This window comes from Cherax quadricarinatus, chromosome 48 (assembly GCF_038502225.1).
Source record: "Cherax quadricarinatus isolate ZL_2023a chromosome 48, ASM3850222v1, whole genome shotgun sequence".
Taxonomy (NCBI): domain Eukaryota; kingdom Metazoa; phylum Arthropoda; class Malacostraca; order Decapoda; family Parastacidae; genus Cherax; species Cherax quadricarinatus.
The window spans coordinates 25617258-25636911 of record NC_091339.1 but is presented as its reverse complement, the minus strand read 5'-3'; the positions used below and the strand labels follow the sequence as shown (position 1 = coordinate 25636911).

Below are 19654 nucleotides of genomic sequence, written 5' to 3'. Positions count from 1 at the left end.
GTGTGCTCAAATTTTTAAATAAATAAATAAATAAATAAATAAATAAAATATGCTTAAAACTTCTACATAGTATTAATGTAAGATGGAATTTTCTTAGGGTTTTCCACAATTTATTCATCTATAAACGAGATTTCATAAATGTCTTATATTATTCACTTACAGTAGAAAAGGTCATTGACTCGAGATATTCCAACTTAGGATATTTCTCTTACTACAATGTCACTTTCGAACCGCAGTAATTAATAACTTAAGAACTTGTTCATTCCTTCGATGTGTAGAACTACTTATGATTTACTTAAGGATGCATTAAAAATATTTTTTTGGGGTTGGTTTTCCAAATGTATTCATGCCTTGTAGTATATGTTAATTTTATGCATGTATGTAGAGCTGACATTTGTTGGGTAGAGATTGCTCATGATTTAATAATTACAGTATTCTGAAGGCTTTGGTAGTCACCACTAGCTGCTGCCTGCATACTGGACATGTCAGTGTGAGGTACAGGACATTCGGAGCTTGCTAGATTAACCCTTGCACAATTATATTCAGCACTACCTTCCCATACTACATAATCACCCCCCCCCCCCAATCATGTTACCACCCTTTCCCCTTTCTCCCACCTCTATCCCTATTCTCCCATGCCTTCCTTATTACCTCACCCCTTCCCCTATTTCTCCACTCCTTCCCCTATACCACCTCCCCCCTTACTCTATCCCTTCCTTTATACTACCATCCCCCCTTACTCTCACCTCCACCCCTTTCCTTATTACAACCCCCAAACTCCCACCCTCTTTTCCATTTTCCTTTTAGTTGTAATATGTATTAATTACAGTTCCATATTGATCAATTGTTGAAATAGAAATGTTGGGGATTATTGGCACTGGCAAGACTACTCATACTATTCTGTGAAAGAAATTTATTTAATTTTCATATAATTATTTTACCTAGGTAGTAGGTTGGTAGACAGCAACCGCCCAGGGAGGTACTACTGTCCTGCCAAGTGAGTGTAAAATGAAAGCCTGTAATTGTTTTACATGATGGTGGGATTGCTGGTGTCTTTTTTCTGTCTCATGAACAGGCAAGATTTCAGGTACATCTTGCTACTTCTACTTACACTTAAGTCATCCTACACATGCATGTACAAGCACATATATACACACCCCTCTGGGTTTTCTTCTATTTTCTTACTAGTTCTTGTTCTTGTTTATTTCCTCTTATCTCCATTGGGAAGTGAAACAGAATTCTTCCTCTATAAGCCAGGCACGTTGTAAGAGGCAACTATAATACTGGGAGCAAGGGGCTAGTAACCCCTTCTCCTGTATGTATTACTAAATTTAAAAAGAAAATCTTTTGTTATTTTTTGGGGCCGCCCTGCCTTGGTAGGATGCAGCTGGTGCGTTGAAAAAACATAATTATATTAATTTTTCAGAATCAGAGTATTAATTAAATTTCCCCACATAATTTTTCACTCTAGTATATTCTTGCTGTAATACTAGTGCATTATGTATTAAATATCACTGAAGAAATTTTAATACTTGTATAATTTTTCAGATGCTAAGATTCAAGACTGACACTGGAAATTGTCAAAAAATCAAATTGAAGCACTGATGTTCAACTGACTTAGATCAAAAATTTTGCTGAATGTTAACAACTGACCATTTAGATTTTTCACGACTAACCCAGTAATTGGAGATATTTTGAGTTTCTGCCTGTCTTGGACCATTAACAAGTCACAAGTGAGACTTTATAATGGTTCATGAAGTGCTGAAATATCAAAAGCTTTCATCTCATATTTGTGGGTTAATGGTGATTTGTGCCGGCTGTGGTATTTTTGTTATTCTTCATTTTGCTTTTGTTGCGTATTAATTTGCTAATTAGAAAATGTGATCATATCAAGAACTGTGCTTTTATCTTCTCAGGTTTACTTAAATGTTCTTAATATTTGCTTAAGTGTTCCTAAAGTTTATTTAAGTGTTTTTAATATTTACTCCACAGGGAGTTCCAGGTCTTGATGGCATGAAGGTGAGTCTCCAAAACATTTTGTTTTCATATTTTAGCATTGTTTTTAATATTTCTTTTAGGAGAGTCTTTAACCCTTTCAGGGTCGACAGGCCCTCTCAGAGACTTGTTCTCAGGGTGGCCCAAATTTAAAAAAAAAATTATTTTTTCTTGTGAAAAGATAGAGAATCTTTTCCCGATCATAATGACACCAAAAGTGTGAAATTTGATGGAAAACTTACGGAATTATGCTCTCGCATTGGCAATTTTGCCCACTTTGAGCCCTATTTTCGGCCAATTCCATTGTACTAGTCGACAAAAATCATGAATATTTCGCTAGAACTCCATTTTTTCTATCGAATGAGTGCAAGAAACCACCCATTTACTGATTTCAACTATCCAATACAGTGGTCAGAATTTAGCAATTTTGCCAATTTCACACAAATTTCAAAACATGCCAATATCCAAATAGGGTTGAGAATAAACAAAGACATTCCTGGCACTAAAATGACATTTCCTTTGTTCATTAGTCACGTCCCAACGCCCCTCTTACATTCTTTTGCTTTCCACTTTGAATTTTTATTCTCACAAAAAATAGATTTACTGTTATGCAGACTACTGCATTAGTGTAGAAAATGGTATAAATACTATCGGCACACTTGTGAAAGAATATTAGACTCACCAGTTGACGTGTATTGGACGCTTAGCATGATTTGTTTACTTTTGAACTTTGGTAAAAATCGAACATTTCTGCTACTTTGAGCTCAATTTCAAGGTACTTTTCATTGTAAAATCAGTCAAAATCATCTCAATTTCAGTAGTATGTCTTCCATTCTGTAGAATGAGACCAGGAAAACTAGAATACAACAATAAATACCATACGAAAATACAGTGCAAAGTCGCTGTTTTAATCCAAAAACATGGTCAGTTTTTTTTTCTCATTACGCACTGTGTGCTGCAGGATTTTTTTTATACTGCGCACACTGACCACAGACCCATTCTTTCATATGTAGGCCTACCAGCTTTCTCACTAGATTTGAGGGCGCTAGAGTTATGCGTACTAGTACGTCAAAAACCCTGGTGCGTAAGCCGTACTAGTATGGCCAAAACCCTGAAAGGGTTAATATGTGTTGATAATTTAACAGTTTCTAACTGATGTGGGATCTTTTAACTTGGTGTGAGTGTTTATTTTTGTTGTGTGTTTATGATAATTCTTATTTGTTTTAATTTTTCCTTGGGTACTTTTGTGTATATTTTGTACTTATTTTTTATTGCCTAACACACTCCTTGATGTCTCACATCAAAACATGCTTGTGCTCTTAATTTCCTTCTCTCAACAACCCTTCAAGAGATGTTCCTTGATACTGGTGAAGGGCTATTGATCCAAGGAATTTTAGTTACCCTTCCTTCAATCAAACCTGATTACTTCTCATTTCAGAGGTGCTGTATTTTGCTGCATACTGCATCATTACTTGAGAGTGGATATTTTCTGTAAAGTGATATACTGTACAAAACTTACATCAGTGTATTCTCATTCTGTGTACAATACTTTATTTGCTTTATTTACTTTCTTTCCTATTTATACTATTTGTGGTTGCAGGGGTTGAGTCACAGCTCCTGGCCCCACCTCTTTGCTGGTCACTCGTATATAAAAATTATATTCAGAGCATTCAGTTAGCCATAATGTATAATTTCTTTTTAATTGAATGATGGAATTAGCCACCTACAAAAATTATAATTAGCATTAATAAGTATAAGAGAGGTTAACTCTTACAAGTTCGTTAAACAGGTATTTAACTATTGCAGAGATAAAACGTAAACAGCATCAGAGTTCAATGATCTCTGGATTAGGTCAGTTTTATCTTAGTTGTTTCCTTCTGCTCTTGCTTATTATCATAATCAAAAGAAGCACTAAACCTACAAGGGTCATACAGTGCCTCCTACTCTCAAAAACTTTATAGAAAACCCAAATCAAAGAATTTTTCTTAAAATGATTTACATCATATTGAATGAACATTTAATGATTGTGTATTATGTTTGCAGTTTCAGGAGTAGATATGCTCACATTGTCCTGATTTCATTTCTCGTCTTTTAATAATTTTTAAACTTCAGTAGTTGTTACACCCAACCATCTCCTGAAACTTGTTCCATATCTCATTTGCAGTGAACCAGAGAACTTGTATTATCTTTGGGCTATTTATTTTATGATTGGCATTAATTATTATTAAATGACCGAAGCAAAAGTTATCTAGCACAATTGTGACAGGGGTTTGTTTTAGTCAGGCTTAGCTTGTGAATCCATTATCTAATATTGCACATTATTATATTTTGCTTAAAATTATTACATATCGATACTGTATTTGGACAGTAAATTGCTTTTATCAGTCTTCATTAGTTTGTTCTTTTTTTGTAATGGTGTTCTGTAGGCTTCTTCAGTCCTATTAGCTACCAGTACATTGTAAATAAAATTACTAATAGCTTTTTTGTCATTTCTGTTCTGATGTAATATTTTCTGTGTAGAGATCTTGACTGATGCTTAATGTACATACAGCAGAACTTAGGTCCTGGAGGTGGGAAGGCCAGTGCCTGCACTCAGGAGGGTTGAGGACATTACAGCTGGAGGATTATCCATTTGTGATGTCAGCACACTCCTAGATAGATGGCAGTTGAATGAATGATGGTGAATGTGTTTCTTCTTTGGGTCACCCTGCCTTGATGGGAGATGACCATTGACTTAAAAAAAAAAAATGTTCAAATTATGCACTCTCTCTCTTTTCCTCAAATCTTTTATCTTCTCATTAATTCTCCTCTATTTGTGATAATTGTGAGTCTTTTTTTTTTTCTTAACTATATTTCTTATAAAAATTTTAACTCTATTTACCCTCTATCACTCATGTTCATTAATTTCTTTATGCACTGTACCTTTTCAGTTTTTTTTTTTATCCTGCTTGAGCTGCTGCTACTTAACAAGTTTCTGTAAATCCTCTACTTACTGCATCTGACATTTTCCAATCTTCTTTCTTTCTTTTTTCAACAAACCGGCCATATTCCACCGAGGCAGGGTGGAATCTAACTATATATATTACACTTTCTTTTTGTATTTTATTTTCTTCTGCAGCTTTCATAAGCATGACCTGCTGATGCTTACCAGCACTTTAACTTCAGTGTGTTATCTTAGTTACCACTGTTCTTCATTGTATTGTCTTAAGTTATCTCCTAAACTTACTAAGACAACATTATAATTAGCTCAACCTCATTACCATTTAAATATGCTGAAAATCCTTGATTTTTTTTTTTTTTTTTTTTTTGAGGTCTTTGAATTTTTTTTTTTTTCTAATGAGAAAACGTGTGTAAGTACTTGGCTACTTTTAGCCCCCACTTCTCAGCTACTCTGTCATTTACTATTCCTGACAAGGATACAAAGGAGTACTGTCAACAGTAATGAAGAAAAGACACACGTACAGAATGTACTTTTATTGTGATAGAATTTCCCTCTACACAGAGCAAAACACGTATTGTCACAAAGCTTGTTCTACTCCTTTCCTCATTCCTACCCTCATTGGCCTTATTATACCAATCTTTAAAACCGAATGAAATCTGTTTCCATTTAGCTTTTTACACTTTTCTAACAACCCTCAGACTGAAGAAGTACTTTCTAACATGCTTGTGACTCATTTAAATTAACATTTCCCTGATCCCCTCTTTTCTCTCTGCCTTGAGGCCTCTGATTATCTTCCATATAATCATATCCTCCATGCTTCACTCTTAATGTTCTAAGGTTTAGTTTCTTTAACATTTCTTTAACCCTTTGACTGTCGTAACCCCCAATCCTGAGGTGTCTCCTGGTGTCGCAAAATTTAAAAAAAAAAAAAAAAATTATTTTTTCTTATGAAATGATAGAGAATCTTTTCCCGATTGTAATGACACCAAAAAAACGAAATTTGATGGAAAACTGACGGAATTATGCTCTCGCGAAGTTAGCGACCTCGGCGCTGTTTACAAATCGGCGATTTCGCCCACTTTGAGCCCTATTTTCGGCTAATTCCATTGTTCCAGTCGCCCAAACTCATAGCTATTTCTTTAGAACTTCATTTTTTCTATCGATTGAGTACAAGAAACTGCCCATTTACTGATTTTAACTACCTAATAATGTGGTCAGAAATTTGCAATTTGGCCAATTTCACGAAAACTAAAAAATATGAAAATTTCAAAATAAGGTCCAGAATGAACAATGCAGACATTCCAGGCTCTAAAATAACGTTTTCTTTGTTCATCAGTCACGTCTCCAGGCCCCTCTGATATTACTCTTGCTTTCTATTTTGAATTTTTATTCAAACAAAAAATATTAGACTTACTATTATGCAGACTACTGCAATGCTGTAATAACTGTATAAATAACATCAACCCATTCATGACTGCATATTAGAATGGCTAGTTGGACATTTATTGGACAATGGCATCATTTGTTTACTTTTGAACATTGGCAAAAATCAAACATTTCCCTTACTTTGAACTCCATTTCTAGGTTCTTTTTATAGTAAAATCAATCAAAAACACCTCTATTTCTGTAATATGTTTTCCATTCTATCAAATGAGACCAAGAAAACGAGAATACAACTATAAATACCATACGAAAATAGACCACAAAGTCGGCATTTTAATTAAAAAAAAACGGTCGGAGTTTTTTTTTCTCATTATGTACTGCGTGCTCCAGGATTTTTTTTATATGGTGCACACTGACCACACAGACCCATTCTCTCACATGTGGGCCTACCAGCTTTCTCCTGCTTGATTTGAAGCCGCTAGAATTTATGAGTAGTATATATACGTCAAACACGGCACCTCGTAAAACGTATATATACGGCCGCGACAGTCAAAGGGTTAACAGTTCATTCCTGTCAGCTCCAAGGCTAGTCTTGTGACATCTCTTCTTGATCATTCCAGAAATTCTTCCCAGTTTGCGTGTTTCTTTCTCTGCCATATATTATCCAATCAACACTTTTTTGTTCTGTCTTCCAGTAAGGGAGCATTTTTAATACTTTCTGCTTCTCTTTGTAATTTTTATATCTTTAAATTTGTTGCATATCTGGGCTACTTTTGTTGTGTATTTCTTTATATGAAAATTGCTAATCCAGTCACATACTTTGCATGTGTGTGTATGTGTAAAGTTTGAAATATAGGGATAATTTAATTTTTGTCATTTTGTTCATCAGGGTGCTCGAGGTGAAATTGGCAGAAAGGGTGAGCGCGGTGACCCCGGCTTACCTGTAAGTTGCAATTACTTTGTTTACAATGTGGAAGTATTGATTATAATCTTTATGAAGTTTGTCCCTTCTTCTTGAAGTGTTTAAAATGCCAGCTCTTAACATCACATTATTTCTCAGAAGCTACTAGTAATATTCACCTATATTTTCTCACCTATATACGGTTCAAGGACTTAGTCTTGGAGCCAGGTCATGCCTCTTGACTTACTGTTTGCCAGAGTGCCTTCCTAGCCTCCTGGGCAATATCATACCTGCTCTTAAAATTATGTATGGAGCCTACCTCCACCACTTCATTGAGATCATTGCACTTCCTGACCACCCTGAGACTAATGAAATGCTTCCTGACATCCCTGTGGTATCTTTAACTTCCAGCTGTACCCAAAGTATGTTTTCCATCTCTGACAGCCTCTCCCTGTCTCTCCTATCATTTCTCTTGAGTATTTTGTATGTTATCATGTCTTTCCTGCTTTTTCTGTTCTCTGTTATTGTTAGATTCAGTTCTGTTAGCCTTCTCTTGTAGTTCATACCCTTTAGCTCGGGAACTACTCTTCTTGTATACCTCTGCACTTTGAATGGAGACAAATGGTACAAAACTGACAAGTGCTGGAAAAGCAATTTCTAAGGAATGCCTGCGTGATATGTAGGGACTAGACTGCACATGTGATGTCTTGGAAGGATGCCCAGCTGGTCATAAAAGAAATGGACAAAACATGATGCAGATGCTTGGAAACTGCATTTATCTAACCACAAAATACAGTCCAACAGAATCAAGGAGCTTTCAGTTTAATTATATCTGTAGCCTAACTCATCATACATAAACAAGTCATTAGAAGGGCCAGTAGGCCTTCTGCAGTGCTCCCATCTTGAAATTCATCCCATACCCACTGAATTGGCCACTCACTTGTTATACATCTCTATGTATTGACTGAAGAAGCCTGTCCACAGATGAAATGTCTCAACAAAGTTTCTCTTGCCATTTCTGCAGTTTCTTAACATGTTTTTTTCAGGTGAGTGTTCCATGTCAGTGGAAATTACATATGTCAGATGGAAATTACATATATTGTATAAAGGACTTGAAATGACCTTGTTGTGATTCCCAAAGGCTATACTCTCTCCCTCCAATCTGATATTCAATCTTTCATCACCTAATCTTTTTGTTATCCTCATAACCTTACTCTTTCCTGTATTCACCTTTAATTTTCTTCTTTTGCACACCCTACCAAATTCATCCACCAATCTCTGCAACTTCTCTTCAGAATCTCCCAAGAGCACAGTGTCATCAGCAAAGAGCAGCTGTGACAACTCCCACTTTGTGTGTGATTCTTTATCTTTTAACTCCACGCCTCTTGCCAAGACCCTCGCATTTACTTCTCTTACAACCCCATCTATAAATATATTAAACAACCACGGTGACATCACACATCCTTGTCTAAGGCCTACTTTTACTGGGAAAAAATTTCCCTCTTTCCTACATACTCTAACTTGAGCCTCACTATCCTCGTAAAAACTCTTCACTGCTTTCAGTAACCTACCTCCTACACCATACACTTGCAACATCTGCCACATTGCCCCCCTATCCACCCTGTCATACGCCTTTTCCAAATCCATAAATGCCACAAAGACCTCTTTAGCCTTATCTAAATACTGTTCACTTATATGTTTCACTGTACTCTTATATTTGCCAGACGAGCATTGGCTACAAAGGTTATTTGGTTGATGCGAGCTTCTGGCAATATGGTAGGCACTGTTCTCGCCCCTAGGTTTTTTACTTTGAATGAAATCTGCAGCTTTTATCCCCAGAGTCTATACTCAGTGTCAAATCACCTGGCCCTGTTTCCTATTTTCATAATCTTGCATTTACTGGAGTCGAATTCAAGCCAATATTTATTTGACTAATCCTGCAGTTTGTCCAGCTCCATTTATAGCATTTCCCCATCCTTGTCTGTTTTTATTCTCATTAGTTTTACATCAGCAAACAGGGAGGCATCTGACTCAGTCCCATCTGGTAATTCAGTAAGATCTACTAAATCAGGTTTGAGCATGCATACACTGTCTTTCCCTCATCCACCCACACCTCACACATGGAATCTGCACTTGGGCCCACTTTGGCCACTAACCCCAATCAAATTACAACTCGACAAAAAGCAGCTCATAGAACAATCGCAACCTCTGCCAAAAGGCAATGCTATGCCATTATTCAAATCCTTAAGTCTACTAAATATAAATGCAGTTTGAATATACAGTAGATCCCCCATATCTGCAGATTTGGTTTCTGCTTTTTGTTATCCGTGGTTTACCATGGCCCAAAAATAACCCTTAATTTTGCATAATAATGGTCCCAAAGTGCAATAGTAGTGATGTGGGCAGTTTTTCAAAGCCTAAGAGAAGCTGTGAAGTGCTATTTCTCGACTTTGTGCGTAATTTATTAATTAAACTTTATCATGGTTATGTATATAAATGAAAAGCGACTTGTATATAGGGTTTGCTACTATCCACGGTAGGTTTTGGAACGTATCTCCCTCAGATATGTGGGGACTACTGTGCTACCATTCAAAACATTGTAACAGAAAACTTGAGCATCACACCTGAAATAAATACCACTTTGATATCCCTCATGTTTGATTGGTCATCTGCAGAAAAGCTTGTAAATTAAAGGACCAATGATGTTCAGTACCTTAACAGATGAACTGAAAAATTGTAACATTCTTATTCAATTCAAAATCCAAGCAGGCACTGTGTGCCTAAACATTGTAATCAAATTATTACCCCATCTCTTCTCGGAAATACCCATTACTGTTTTGTATTGGTCTCTTTATGTGAGTAATACTTCTTTGATACACTACACCAAGCTTTATTTCTTTTTTACATTTCGGCTGTTTCCCACTGAGGCAGGGTGAAAAGCTTCATTACTTAAAATAATCATTACATCTCGTTTTCATTTTATTGTATTAAATGTCACCTTGTAATTAAAAATGTACCTCAGAACATAATTTATTTGGTTAGAATTTCAGTCGATTCATTTCTTTTATTGTCACGTTCCATGCTACACTTTTGATCCACTTCAGATCTACCGTTTGTTATATTCATTAGAATTATTTTTACTCTCTGTACATCTTTAATGTCTTTGTATACATGTACATGCAATGTTTTATACGTTCTGTTAGTCTTACATTAGGTTTTAACTTGCCCAAAATATCTGCATAACCAGGAGCTTTCTATGTCCTCCAGGTTTGTGAAAAACTGTCATGTGGAAATAAACTACTGTATTGTTATCATTATTACTGTGTTAGTCTTTTTAAGATTACTGCTTTTGTCTGTATACCATTTTTTCCTGTTTCATTTTGGTTGTTAATGATTGTCTGTTTTTCTTGGAATGCCATGCAGTTTCCTTATGTCCTTATCACTCTTCAAGAATTCTTCATTATATTTAACCTAAGTGAAAGATGGCCATAACTGCCTGTTTCTGTTTTTCACATATTTTTCAATTTGCATGATGTAGTGTGTGTTCTTATTATCGTTTAAATGTTCTTGGGCATTTGTTTGACTTTGCTGATTTACTATAATTCCTTTTTTTTGTTTTATAGTGACTCAGCAATATGTTAGATGGTTTAGTAGAGAGAAGAATAGCATTTTGACACCTTTATGTATAGTACTTCATAAAGTGACTTGTTTGCAAACCCAGCTGTGGCCAAACCTGTTTTCTTTTGGTTTGACTTTTGACCCCTAAATTGAAAAAACTGCAACAGAATTTTGATTAAAGGGTGCTCACTGGATCTCCTATGTCCAGATCTCTCTTTACAGTTGACCCCTGGTTTTTGGCCGGTGCAGAAATTGTACAATTCGGATTTCAAGCCCTTTTTTTCGGTGAAATTTCCCCTGGGTTTTGTACATCCGCTCAGAAATCGTTGGTACCAGACACATATCCATGGGCCACTCATACGTTCATGACTCACTCTTGGGCACATTAAATGTCTTATTTCACGTTAATATAGACATTTTCATTAATCCATCTATGTTATTTTCTTCAAAATTATGTAAGAAACACATTACATACCATATAAACATGCCTTTGTTACTCGTTCACTCATTGTCCCTCTAGTCTTAACGTCATATTAATATTAATAGTATGTAATAATAATCATTCTTGGGCACATTAAATGTCTTATTTCACGTTAATAGACATTTTCTTTAATCCATCTATGATATTTTCTTCAAAATTATGTAAGAAACACGTTATATAGCATGTAAACATGCAATGTTTATATGCGGTGGAGGGTAATTATGTTTTCTCTGGTTCAGTGTTAGAGAAAACTGTATGAATCTGCTTTGGCGCAGTAGCTAATCTTAATACTCTACATAAGCTTTTCCTCTTCAAGGGGGGCTCCTTGGCGTGGTGAAGAGGCTCTTGGTCTGAGGAATTAGACCTGTCGGTCTACTTTCTCAGACCGAACCTAATTACCCCCCAATCCCCCGTTCCCTACCCCATCCTCCCCTTTTTCCTTTCCTCCTCCTCCTCCTCCCCACCCCTCCCTTTTGCCCTTCCTTTTTTTTTTTTTTTTTTTTTTCCACAGGCACGCTAGTTCCTAGGTAGGGGAAAGGGTACCGGGGTCCATCCCATTCCGTTGAGGTTCTTGGCGGTGGTGTAGTTTGCCGTGGAATCTGGATTGCCTGGGGATGTCCTGATCCCTCTCCGGTATCCCGGAGGGTGGCTTTGGGTGTCTCTCAGGCGACGGGTGTATCTCTGGAAGCCACCTTTCGGATTCCGGGGGTGGTGGCCGAAGGAGGTATGCTTTGTGGCGGATTTCCGGCCGCCCTCTCTTTTGTCCACCGAGGTAGCTCGGCAGATGTGAGGTTGCTATCCCGGATTGCCGGTTTACTGGCATGATGGGTAGGGTATGGCACGGGTTCCATGCTGCATCTGCGCTACTTGCGGTGCTGAGGTCCTCTTGGGCGCGGAGGGAGATTTCTGGCCCTTTCATTCCTCCTAGGAACTATCCCTCCCCGGTCCCCCCTTTTTTTTATTCTTTTTTTATTTTTATTTTCTTTTCTTCTTTCTTTTTTTTTCTTAAAAACAAAAATAAAGAAGTAACCTAACCATGGCAGCCCTAGTCCATGAACCTGCTACCCCCCGGGCCCCTTCTTGATACCGCACCCCGTTCTGACCTCGCCCCGTCTTTGGACCACTCTTCGGACACTCCTCATGCCTCTGTACCTCTTGCCGGTGCTGTTTCCTCACCCGCTTCAGGTACTGAGGCCTCGACTGACTCCTTCGATTTATCTGACCTTCGCTCTCCTCTGACTATGCTTCCGGCCTCTCCCTCTACGGTGCGGCAATTTTCGAATCGCCGGCCCGTTCCACGTTGGACCAACTCTGGTCCCATGCCTAAACGACAACGACAATTACCTGCCGATGATACTTCTCCACCTTCTCGTTCTTCTCAGAAAAGATCGACACGTCCTTCACTACCTTTCCACGCTCAGTTTCAGACTGCACAATGGACTAATTCTTCACTTTATGACCGACTTCCTCTACTGCCTATCTTTCTGACCACAGTATTGGCAAGGCACTCCTATGCCATGTTGGTAAAGATATTTCTTTTCATGCTCTTAAGAGCGGTACACGCATCGTCACCGTACAGAATGCTACCCAGGCTCATGAGCTTTCTCGTCTTTCCCATATCAATACTGTTCCTGTAACTATTGAAAAGCATCATTCCCTGAATTCTTGTAGTGATACCATCATTCTGCCCCCATACCATAGTTCAACAAAATTTCCAGACATGTGGCACTGACATTCTTGAACAGCTGGAACTCCAAGATCTCCCAATCCTCAAGGTAGACACGTACATTCTTCCTGCCCGCGGGTGGAGACGATACCCTAGCAATGTGGCTCGTTTAACTTTTGACAGCCGTGAACTCCCATCCTCAGTTTATGTAGCAGGACATCGGTTACAAGTTCGAAAGGTGATCCCTACACTGCAACAGTGTAGAAATTGCTGGCGATTTGGCCATCCAGCGAAATATTGTAGATCTATCGCCGAATGCCCAGTCTGTGGTGCCGATAACCATTCTAATATGTCTTGCAATCGACCTCCCTCTTGCCTTAATTGTCATGAGGCTCACCCTTCGTACTCTCGCCATTGTCAAGTCTACTTAAACGAGCGGGAAATCCGTTACCTCAAAGAGGCAGAAGGTCTCCCTTATGCCATGGCAGTTTCTCATCTCCGCCTCCAAGGGAGACTACCTCGTGTTTTTTATTCCAGTGTTTCAAAACGTCCCCCCACTTCTGGTATCCCATCTTCTGCACCCACCTCTGTGGTTACCTCTCCCATAGTCACTCCTGTAGCTAATTCTTTTGCTGTCCTCGGCTCAGACGTCCCTACTTCAACGTCTCAGTCTGATCTTGCTTCTTCGTGTTCTCTCTCACAAGCCTCAGTAGCGACGAGATCTCGTATGACACCTCCTCCCAATCGTCCCTCTACTTCTCAAAAGTCAAAAAAAGGTCCGTTAACACCTCCTACCCATCTTCCACCTCCTCATTTTCCCTTCCCTGTCTCTGTACCTGGTTCTCCCCCTCTCACTGGCTCTGTTACAAGTGTAGAGGTTCACCCTCCTCCTCGTACTATACCTTCCTCCCCTGTTCCCTCCCAAGTTTCTTCCTCTTCGGCCACCTCCCAGGTTTCTGCCTCTTCTGTCCCCTCCACCCTTCCGTCCCCCTCTACCTTGGTACAGTCCATTACAGTTCCAATCTTTACTCATCCTCCCCCTACCATTTCCAATATTGTCTCCCATACGACGTCTCTGAATTCTGAAACACTTGAAGCAATCTCTGAATATATTGCAGAGACCAAACCATCAATGGACACTGATCCACCCTCCGCTCCTTCTCTCTCCTCTACTCCATCTGCGCAACTCCTTTCTTCACAGCGCACCATTCCTTCGCTGCTTGAACGTTTTCCACTGCCTCCGCATGTGGACTTTTCTAGCCCCTCTAGTCCGTAGGAACCCTTACCTGCGGATTTCAGGTATCTTTATCATTGCCAATCATGGCCTATTTACAGTGGAATATACGCGGCCTCAGGGGTAATCGAGGTGAGCTTCAGATGTTACTCTCCCAGTTTTCCCCTGTTGGTGTTTGCTTACAGGAACCAGAATTACACTCTGCTGTTATCTCTCCCATCTCAGGCTATAATTTATTGTATTCTTCAGATCCTTTTCCTGATGGGACCTTTAATGAAAGTGCCCTTCTTCTATGCACTGATATTCCGTACCATCAGCTATTTGTTCGTACTTCGCTGCATTACACAGCAGCCCGTATCCACTTGCATAGGTGGTATACGCTCTGTTCTTTATATCTCTCTCTCCTTCTTGGGCATTATCTATTCCGGCTATTGCCTTTCTTGTTTCGTCATTACCACCACCGATTCTGTTACTTGGTGATTTTAATGCCCACCATTTCCTCTGGGGGGGGGTCTCACTGTGATTCCCGTGGCATTCAGTTAGAGACTTTTCTTGCCACCCACCCCCTCCATGTTTTAAATACAGGTACTCGCACCCATTTTGATCCTCGGACTCTCACACACTCTTGCATCGATCTCTCAGTCTGCTCTTCCTCCGCCGCATTAGACTTCACTTGGTCTGTTCTTCCGGACTTACATGACAGCGATCATTTCCCAATCATTCTTACTTCCCCTTCATATTCACCACCTCTTCGCATCCCACGCTGGCAATTTGATCAGGCAAATTGGAACCTTTACTCACACCTAACTGTTTTTAGAGAGGTTCCTTCTTCGTCCTCCATCGATGAGCTTTTACACCTCTTCTCGTCCTCCGTTTTAACCGCAGCTTCTCATTCTATACCCCAAACTTCGGGCAGGCATTCTCAGAAATGTGTGCCTTGGTGGTCTCCTGCTTGTGCTCGTGCAGTACGTTTGAAACGCGCTGCATGGGGCAGGTACCGGTACAATAGAACCACAGAGAGACTTCTTGAATTTAAGCAGAAGCGTGCGATCGCTCGCCGTGTCATCCGTGACGCTAAACGCACTTGCTGGTGAGATTATGTCTCCACCATCACCTCTGCTTCCTCTATGAGTGCAGTCTAGAAAAAAGTACGAAAACTGAGTGGTAAATATTCTCCTGACCCGGCTCCTGTTCTGCGGGTTGCCGGTGTTGATATAGCAAACCCACTAGATGTTGCCAATGAAATTGGCATTCATCTGGTCCGTATTTCTCAGGGACTCCATCTATGCCCCTTATTTCTTTCCTCAAAGTCTGCCAGAGAGTTAGCACCCTTGGACTTTTCTTCTCTCAGAGAAGAAGAGTATAATGTGCCTTTTACACTTCAAGAACTGGAGGCAACACTCTTGCCGATCATCGGCAGCTGGGCCCGACAACATTCATATTCGTATGCTACGAACATGAAACCTCCCACTATCGTCCCATTGCTCTTACCAGTGCAGTTTGCAAAGTGATGGAACGCCTAGTAAATAGATGTTTAGTGTGGTATTTAGAGACACACAACAGTCTCTCCACTCGTTAATATGGCTTTCGTAAGGGTCGTTCTACAATAGACCCCTTACTACGCTTGGATACGTATGTTCGTAATGCCTTTGCGAATAACCACTCAGTTATTGCCATATTTTTTGACCTTGAGAAGGCATATGACACAACTTGGAGGTATAATATTTTAGCCCAAGCCCACTCCTTAGGCCTTCGAGGCAATCTACCATCCTTCCTTAAGAACTTTTTAACTGACAGGCATTTCCGTGTTCGGGTTAATAATGTGCTCTCCCCGGACTTTATCCAAGCTGAAGGTGTCCCCCAGGGATGTGTTCTGAGCACAACACTTTTTCTCCTTGCTATTAATGATTTGGCCTCTAGTCTTCCATCAAATATTTGGTCATCACTCTATGTTGATGACTTCGCTATTGCCTGTGCAGGCGCTGACTGTCACCTTATTACAGTTTCTCTCCAGCATGCAGTCGACCGTGTTTCCAATTGGGCCACCACACGTGGGTTTAAATTTTCCAGCACTAAAACCCACCAAATTACTTTCACTAGACGCTCTGTCATCTCCGATCATCCTTTGTACCTCTATGGCTCCCGTATCCCAGAACGTGATACAGTCAAGTTTCTGGGCCTCCTCTTTGATCGTAGGTTATCCTGGAAACCTCACATTACCTCTCTGAAGGCAACTTGCCACAGCCGGCTGAACCTCCTTAAAACCCTTGCTCATCTTTCATGGGGAGCTGAGCGTCGAACCCTCCTTCTACATTCCACCCTTATCTTATCGAAACTTGATTATGGTGACCAGATCTATTCAGCGGCATCTCCTGCTACTCTCTCTAGCCTTAACCCCATTCATCACCAAGGATTACGTTTATGCCTTGGTGCTTTTCACTCTTCCCCTGTCGAGAGCCTCTATGCAGAAGCGAACGTTCCATCCTTATCCGATCGCCGTGATGCCCATTGCCTTCGCTACTATGTACGCTCTCATGATCTCCGCAATCCTTCCATTTATGGAATGGTCACTGATATTAGTAGACATTCTTTATTTGTTCGCCGCCCCTGTTTACTCCGTCCCTTCTCTCTTCGCCTTCATTCGCTCTTGTCTTCTCTTCAATTACCACCTTTCTATGTACATGTAGCATCTCACTTTTCCCTACCCCCCTGGGAAGTTCCAGCTGTTCGAGTCTGTTCTTTCTCTCTCCCTTGCTCGAAAGCCCAACTGTCTACGGTCGCTTCCCGCTCTCATTTTCTTGACCACTTTCACTCTCATTCTCATGCCATTGCTGTGTACACAGATGGCTCTAAGTCTTCTGATGGCGTAGGATTCGCAGCAGTGTTTCCGGACAGCGTCGTACAAGGGCATTTACTATCTTCGGATAGTATTTGTACTGCTGAATTGTATGCCATCCTTACAGCACTTATCCGTATTGCATCTATGCCTGTGTCATCATTTGTGGTTGTCTCGGACTCCCTTAGTGCTTTACAGGCTATACAGAAATTTGATACACCTCACCCCTTAGTCCTCCGTATCCAACTTTGGCTACGCCACATCTTTACCAAGCATAAAGATATTGTTTTTTGTTGGGTCCCTGGTCATGTTGACGTACAGGGCAATGAACAGGCAGACACTGCTGCGCGGTCAGCAGTACATGACCTACCAGTTTCATGTAGAGGTATTCCATTTACGGACTATTAGGCTGCAATATCTTCCCAACTTCACACCCGTTGGCAACAACGTTGGTCTACTATGCTCAGCAACAAACTTCAATCTATTAAACCGAGTATAGGTTACTGGCCGTCTTCTTATCACCAGTGTCGAGGTTGGGAGACTACTCTCTCCCATCTTCGCATTGGCCATACTCATCTTACTCATGGATATCTCATGGAGAGGCGCCCTGCTCCTCTCTGTGAGAATTGCCAAGTTCCATTATCAGTCAGCCACATTCTGTTGGACTGCCCACTTTATCAACGAGCACGCAGAATTTACCTCCGTCGTCGTCTTCGCTCTGCTGCTCTCTCTTTACCTTCCCTTCTCGCTGATGGACCCACCTTTCATCCAGACTCTCTCATTGACTTTTTGACAACAACTGACTTACTTCACAAATTCTGATACCTTCAGCCCTTTCTACTTCAATCTCTTGCTACCCCCTACCCCCGTACTATCCCCTGCCCCGCTGTTTTCTGTAACCTACTGATCATCCCTCCTCCCTTCTGCCATCCAATACCCTCGCTTCCTTCCCTACCCTGCAGCGCTGTATAGCCCTTGTGGCTTAGCGCTTCTTTTTGATTATAATAATAATAATACATAAGCTTTTGTTTACAATTCTTGGCATGAACTATTCATTACTTCTCTCTTTGTTTATGATGGCATCTAAAGGTAGTTGTTAGAAACGATTGAACTTAGTGAACATGGTATGTCGACGGTAATATGGCTGTAGGCCACAGTGTATGTAGCCAGTAGGTATATACAGTGGACCCCCGCATAGCGACCTTAATCCGTGCAAGAGGGCTGGTTGTTATGCGAAATGTTCGGTATGCGAATGAATTTTCCCCATAAGAAATAATGGAAATCAAATTAATCCGTGCAAGACACCCAAAAGTATGAAAAAAATTTTTTTTTACCACATGAAATGTTAATTTTAATACACACAAACTGAAAAAGGTATGCACAATTACATGACACTTACTTTTATTGAAGATCTGGTGATGATTGATGGGATGGGAGGAGGGGAGAGAGAGTGTTAGTGTTTAGAAGGGGAATCCCCTTCCATTAAGACTTGAGGTGTCGAGTCCTTTTCTGGAGTTACTTCCCTTCTTCTTTTAATGCCACTAGGACCAGCTTCAGAGTCACTGGACTTCTTTCGCACAACATATCTGTCCATAGTGGCCTGTACCTCTCGTTCCTTTATGACTTCCCTAAAGTGTTTCACAACATTGTCAGTGTACAGGTTGCCAACACGGCTTGCAATAGCTGTGTGAGGATGATTTTCATCCATGAAGGTTTGCACTTCAAGCCACTTTGCACAGATTTCCTTAATCTTTGTAGTAAGCAACTTCTTCAATTTCTCTCTCCCCTCATCTGAACCAGTTTCCTCAGGTCTGGCCTCTTCCTGTTGAAGTTGATCTATCAGCTCATCAGTGGTTAGTTCTTCATTGTCCTCCTCCACCAACTCTTCCACATCATCCCCACTAACCTCCAACCCTAAGGACTTTCCCAATGCCACAATGGATTCCTCAACTGGCATAATCCTCTCAGGGTTAGCCTCAAACCCTTCAAAATCCCTTTTGTCTACACATTTTGGCCACAGTTTCTTCCAAGCAGAGTTCAAGGTCTTCTTAGTCACTCCCTCCCAAGCCTTACCTATAAGGTTTACACAATTGAGGATATTAAAGTGATCTCTCCAAAAGTCTCTTAGAGTCAGTCGAGTTTCTGAGGTCACTACAAAGCACCTTTCAAACAGAGCTTTTGTGTACAGTTTTTTGAAGTTTGCAATAACCTGCTGGTCCATGGGCTGCAGGAGAGGAGTGGTATTAGGAGGCAAAAACTTCACCTTAATGAATTTCATGTCCCCATAAAGTCGCTCTGCCACGTCTGTAGGATGACCAGGGGCATTGTCTAACACCAGGAGGCACTTAAGTTCTAATTTCTTTTCAGTTAGGTAAACTTTCACATTGGGGGCAAATGCATGGTGTAACCAGTCATAGAAAAAGTCCCTAGTGACCCATGCCTTACTGTTTGCCCTCCACAGCACACACAAATTCTCCTTGAGGACATTCTTTTGCCTGAATGGTCTGGGAGTTTCAGAGTGATACACTAATAAAGGCTTCACTTTGCAATCACCAGTAGCATTGGAACACATCAACAAAGTAAGCCTGTCTTTCATAGG

At 40.3% G+C, this 19654-nt stretch overlaps 1 protein-coding gene across 32 annotated transcripts in view; it reads left to right on the top strand.

Annotated features, from left to right (window-relative positions):
- The window catches only part of LOC128696092 (collagen alpha chain CG42342), a 672233-nt gene that overhangs the window by 606365 nt on the left and 46214 nt on the right, over nucleotides 1-19654 (top strand). For 30 of the 32 annotated variants that reach the window (XM_070094994.1, XM_070094998.1, XM_053787158.2 and 27 more), the window contains 2 exons: nucleotides 1993-2019; nucleotides 7209-7262. In XM_070094994.1, coding sequence (XP_069951095.1) covers nucleotides 1993-2019; nucleotides 7209-7262 — 81 coding nt within the window. The remainder of the gene's footprint in view (nucleotides 1-1992; nucleotides 2020-7208; nucleotides 7263-19654) is intronic. The other 2 variants (XM_070095004.1, XM_070095017.1) reach the window with 1 other exon arrangement.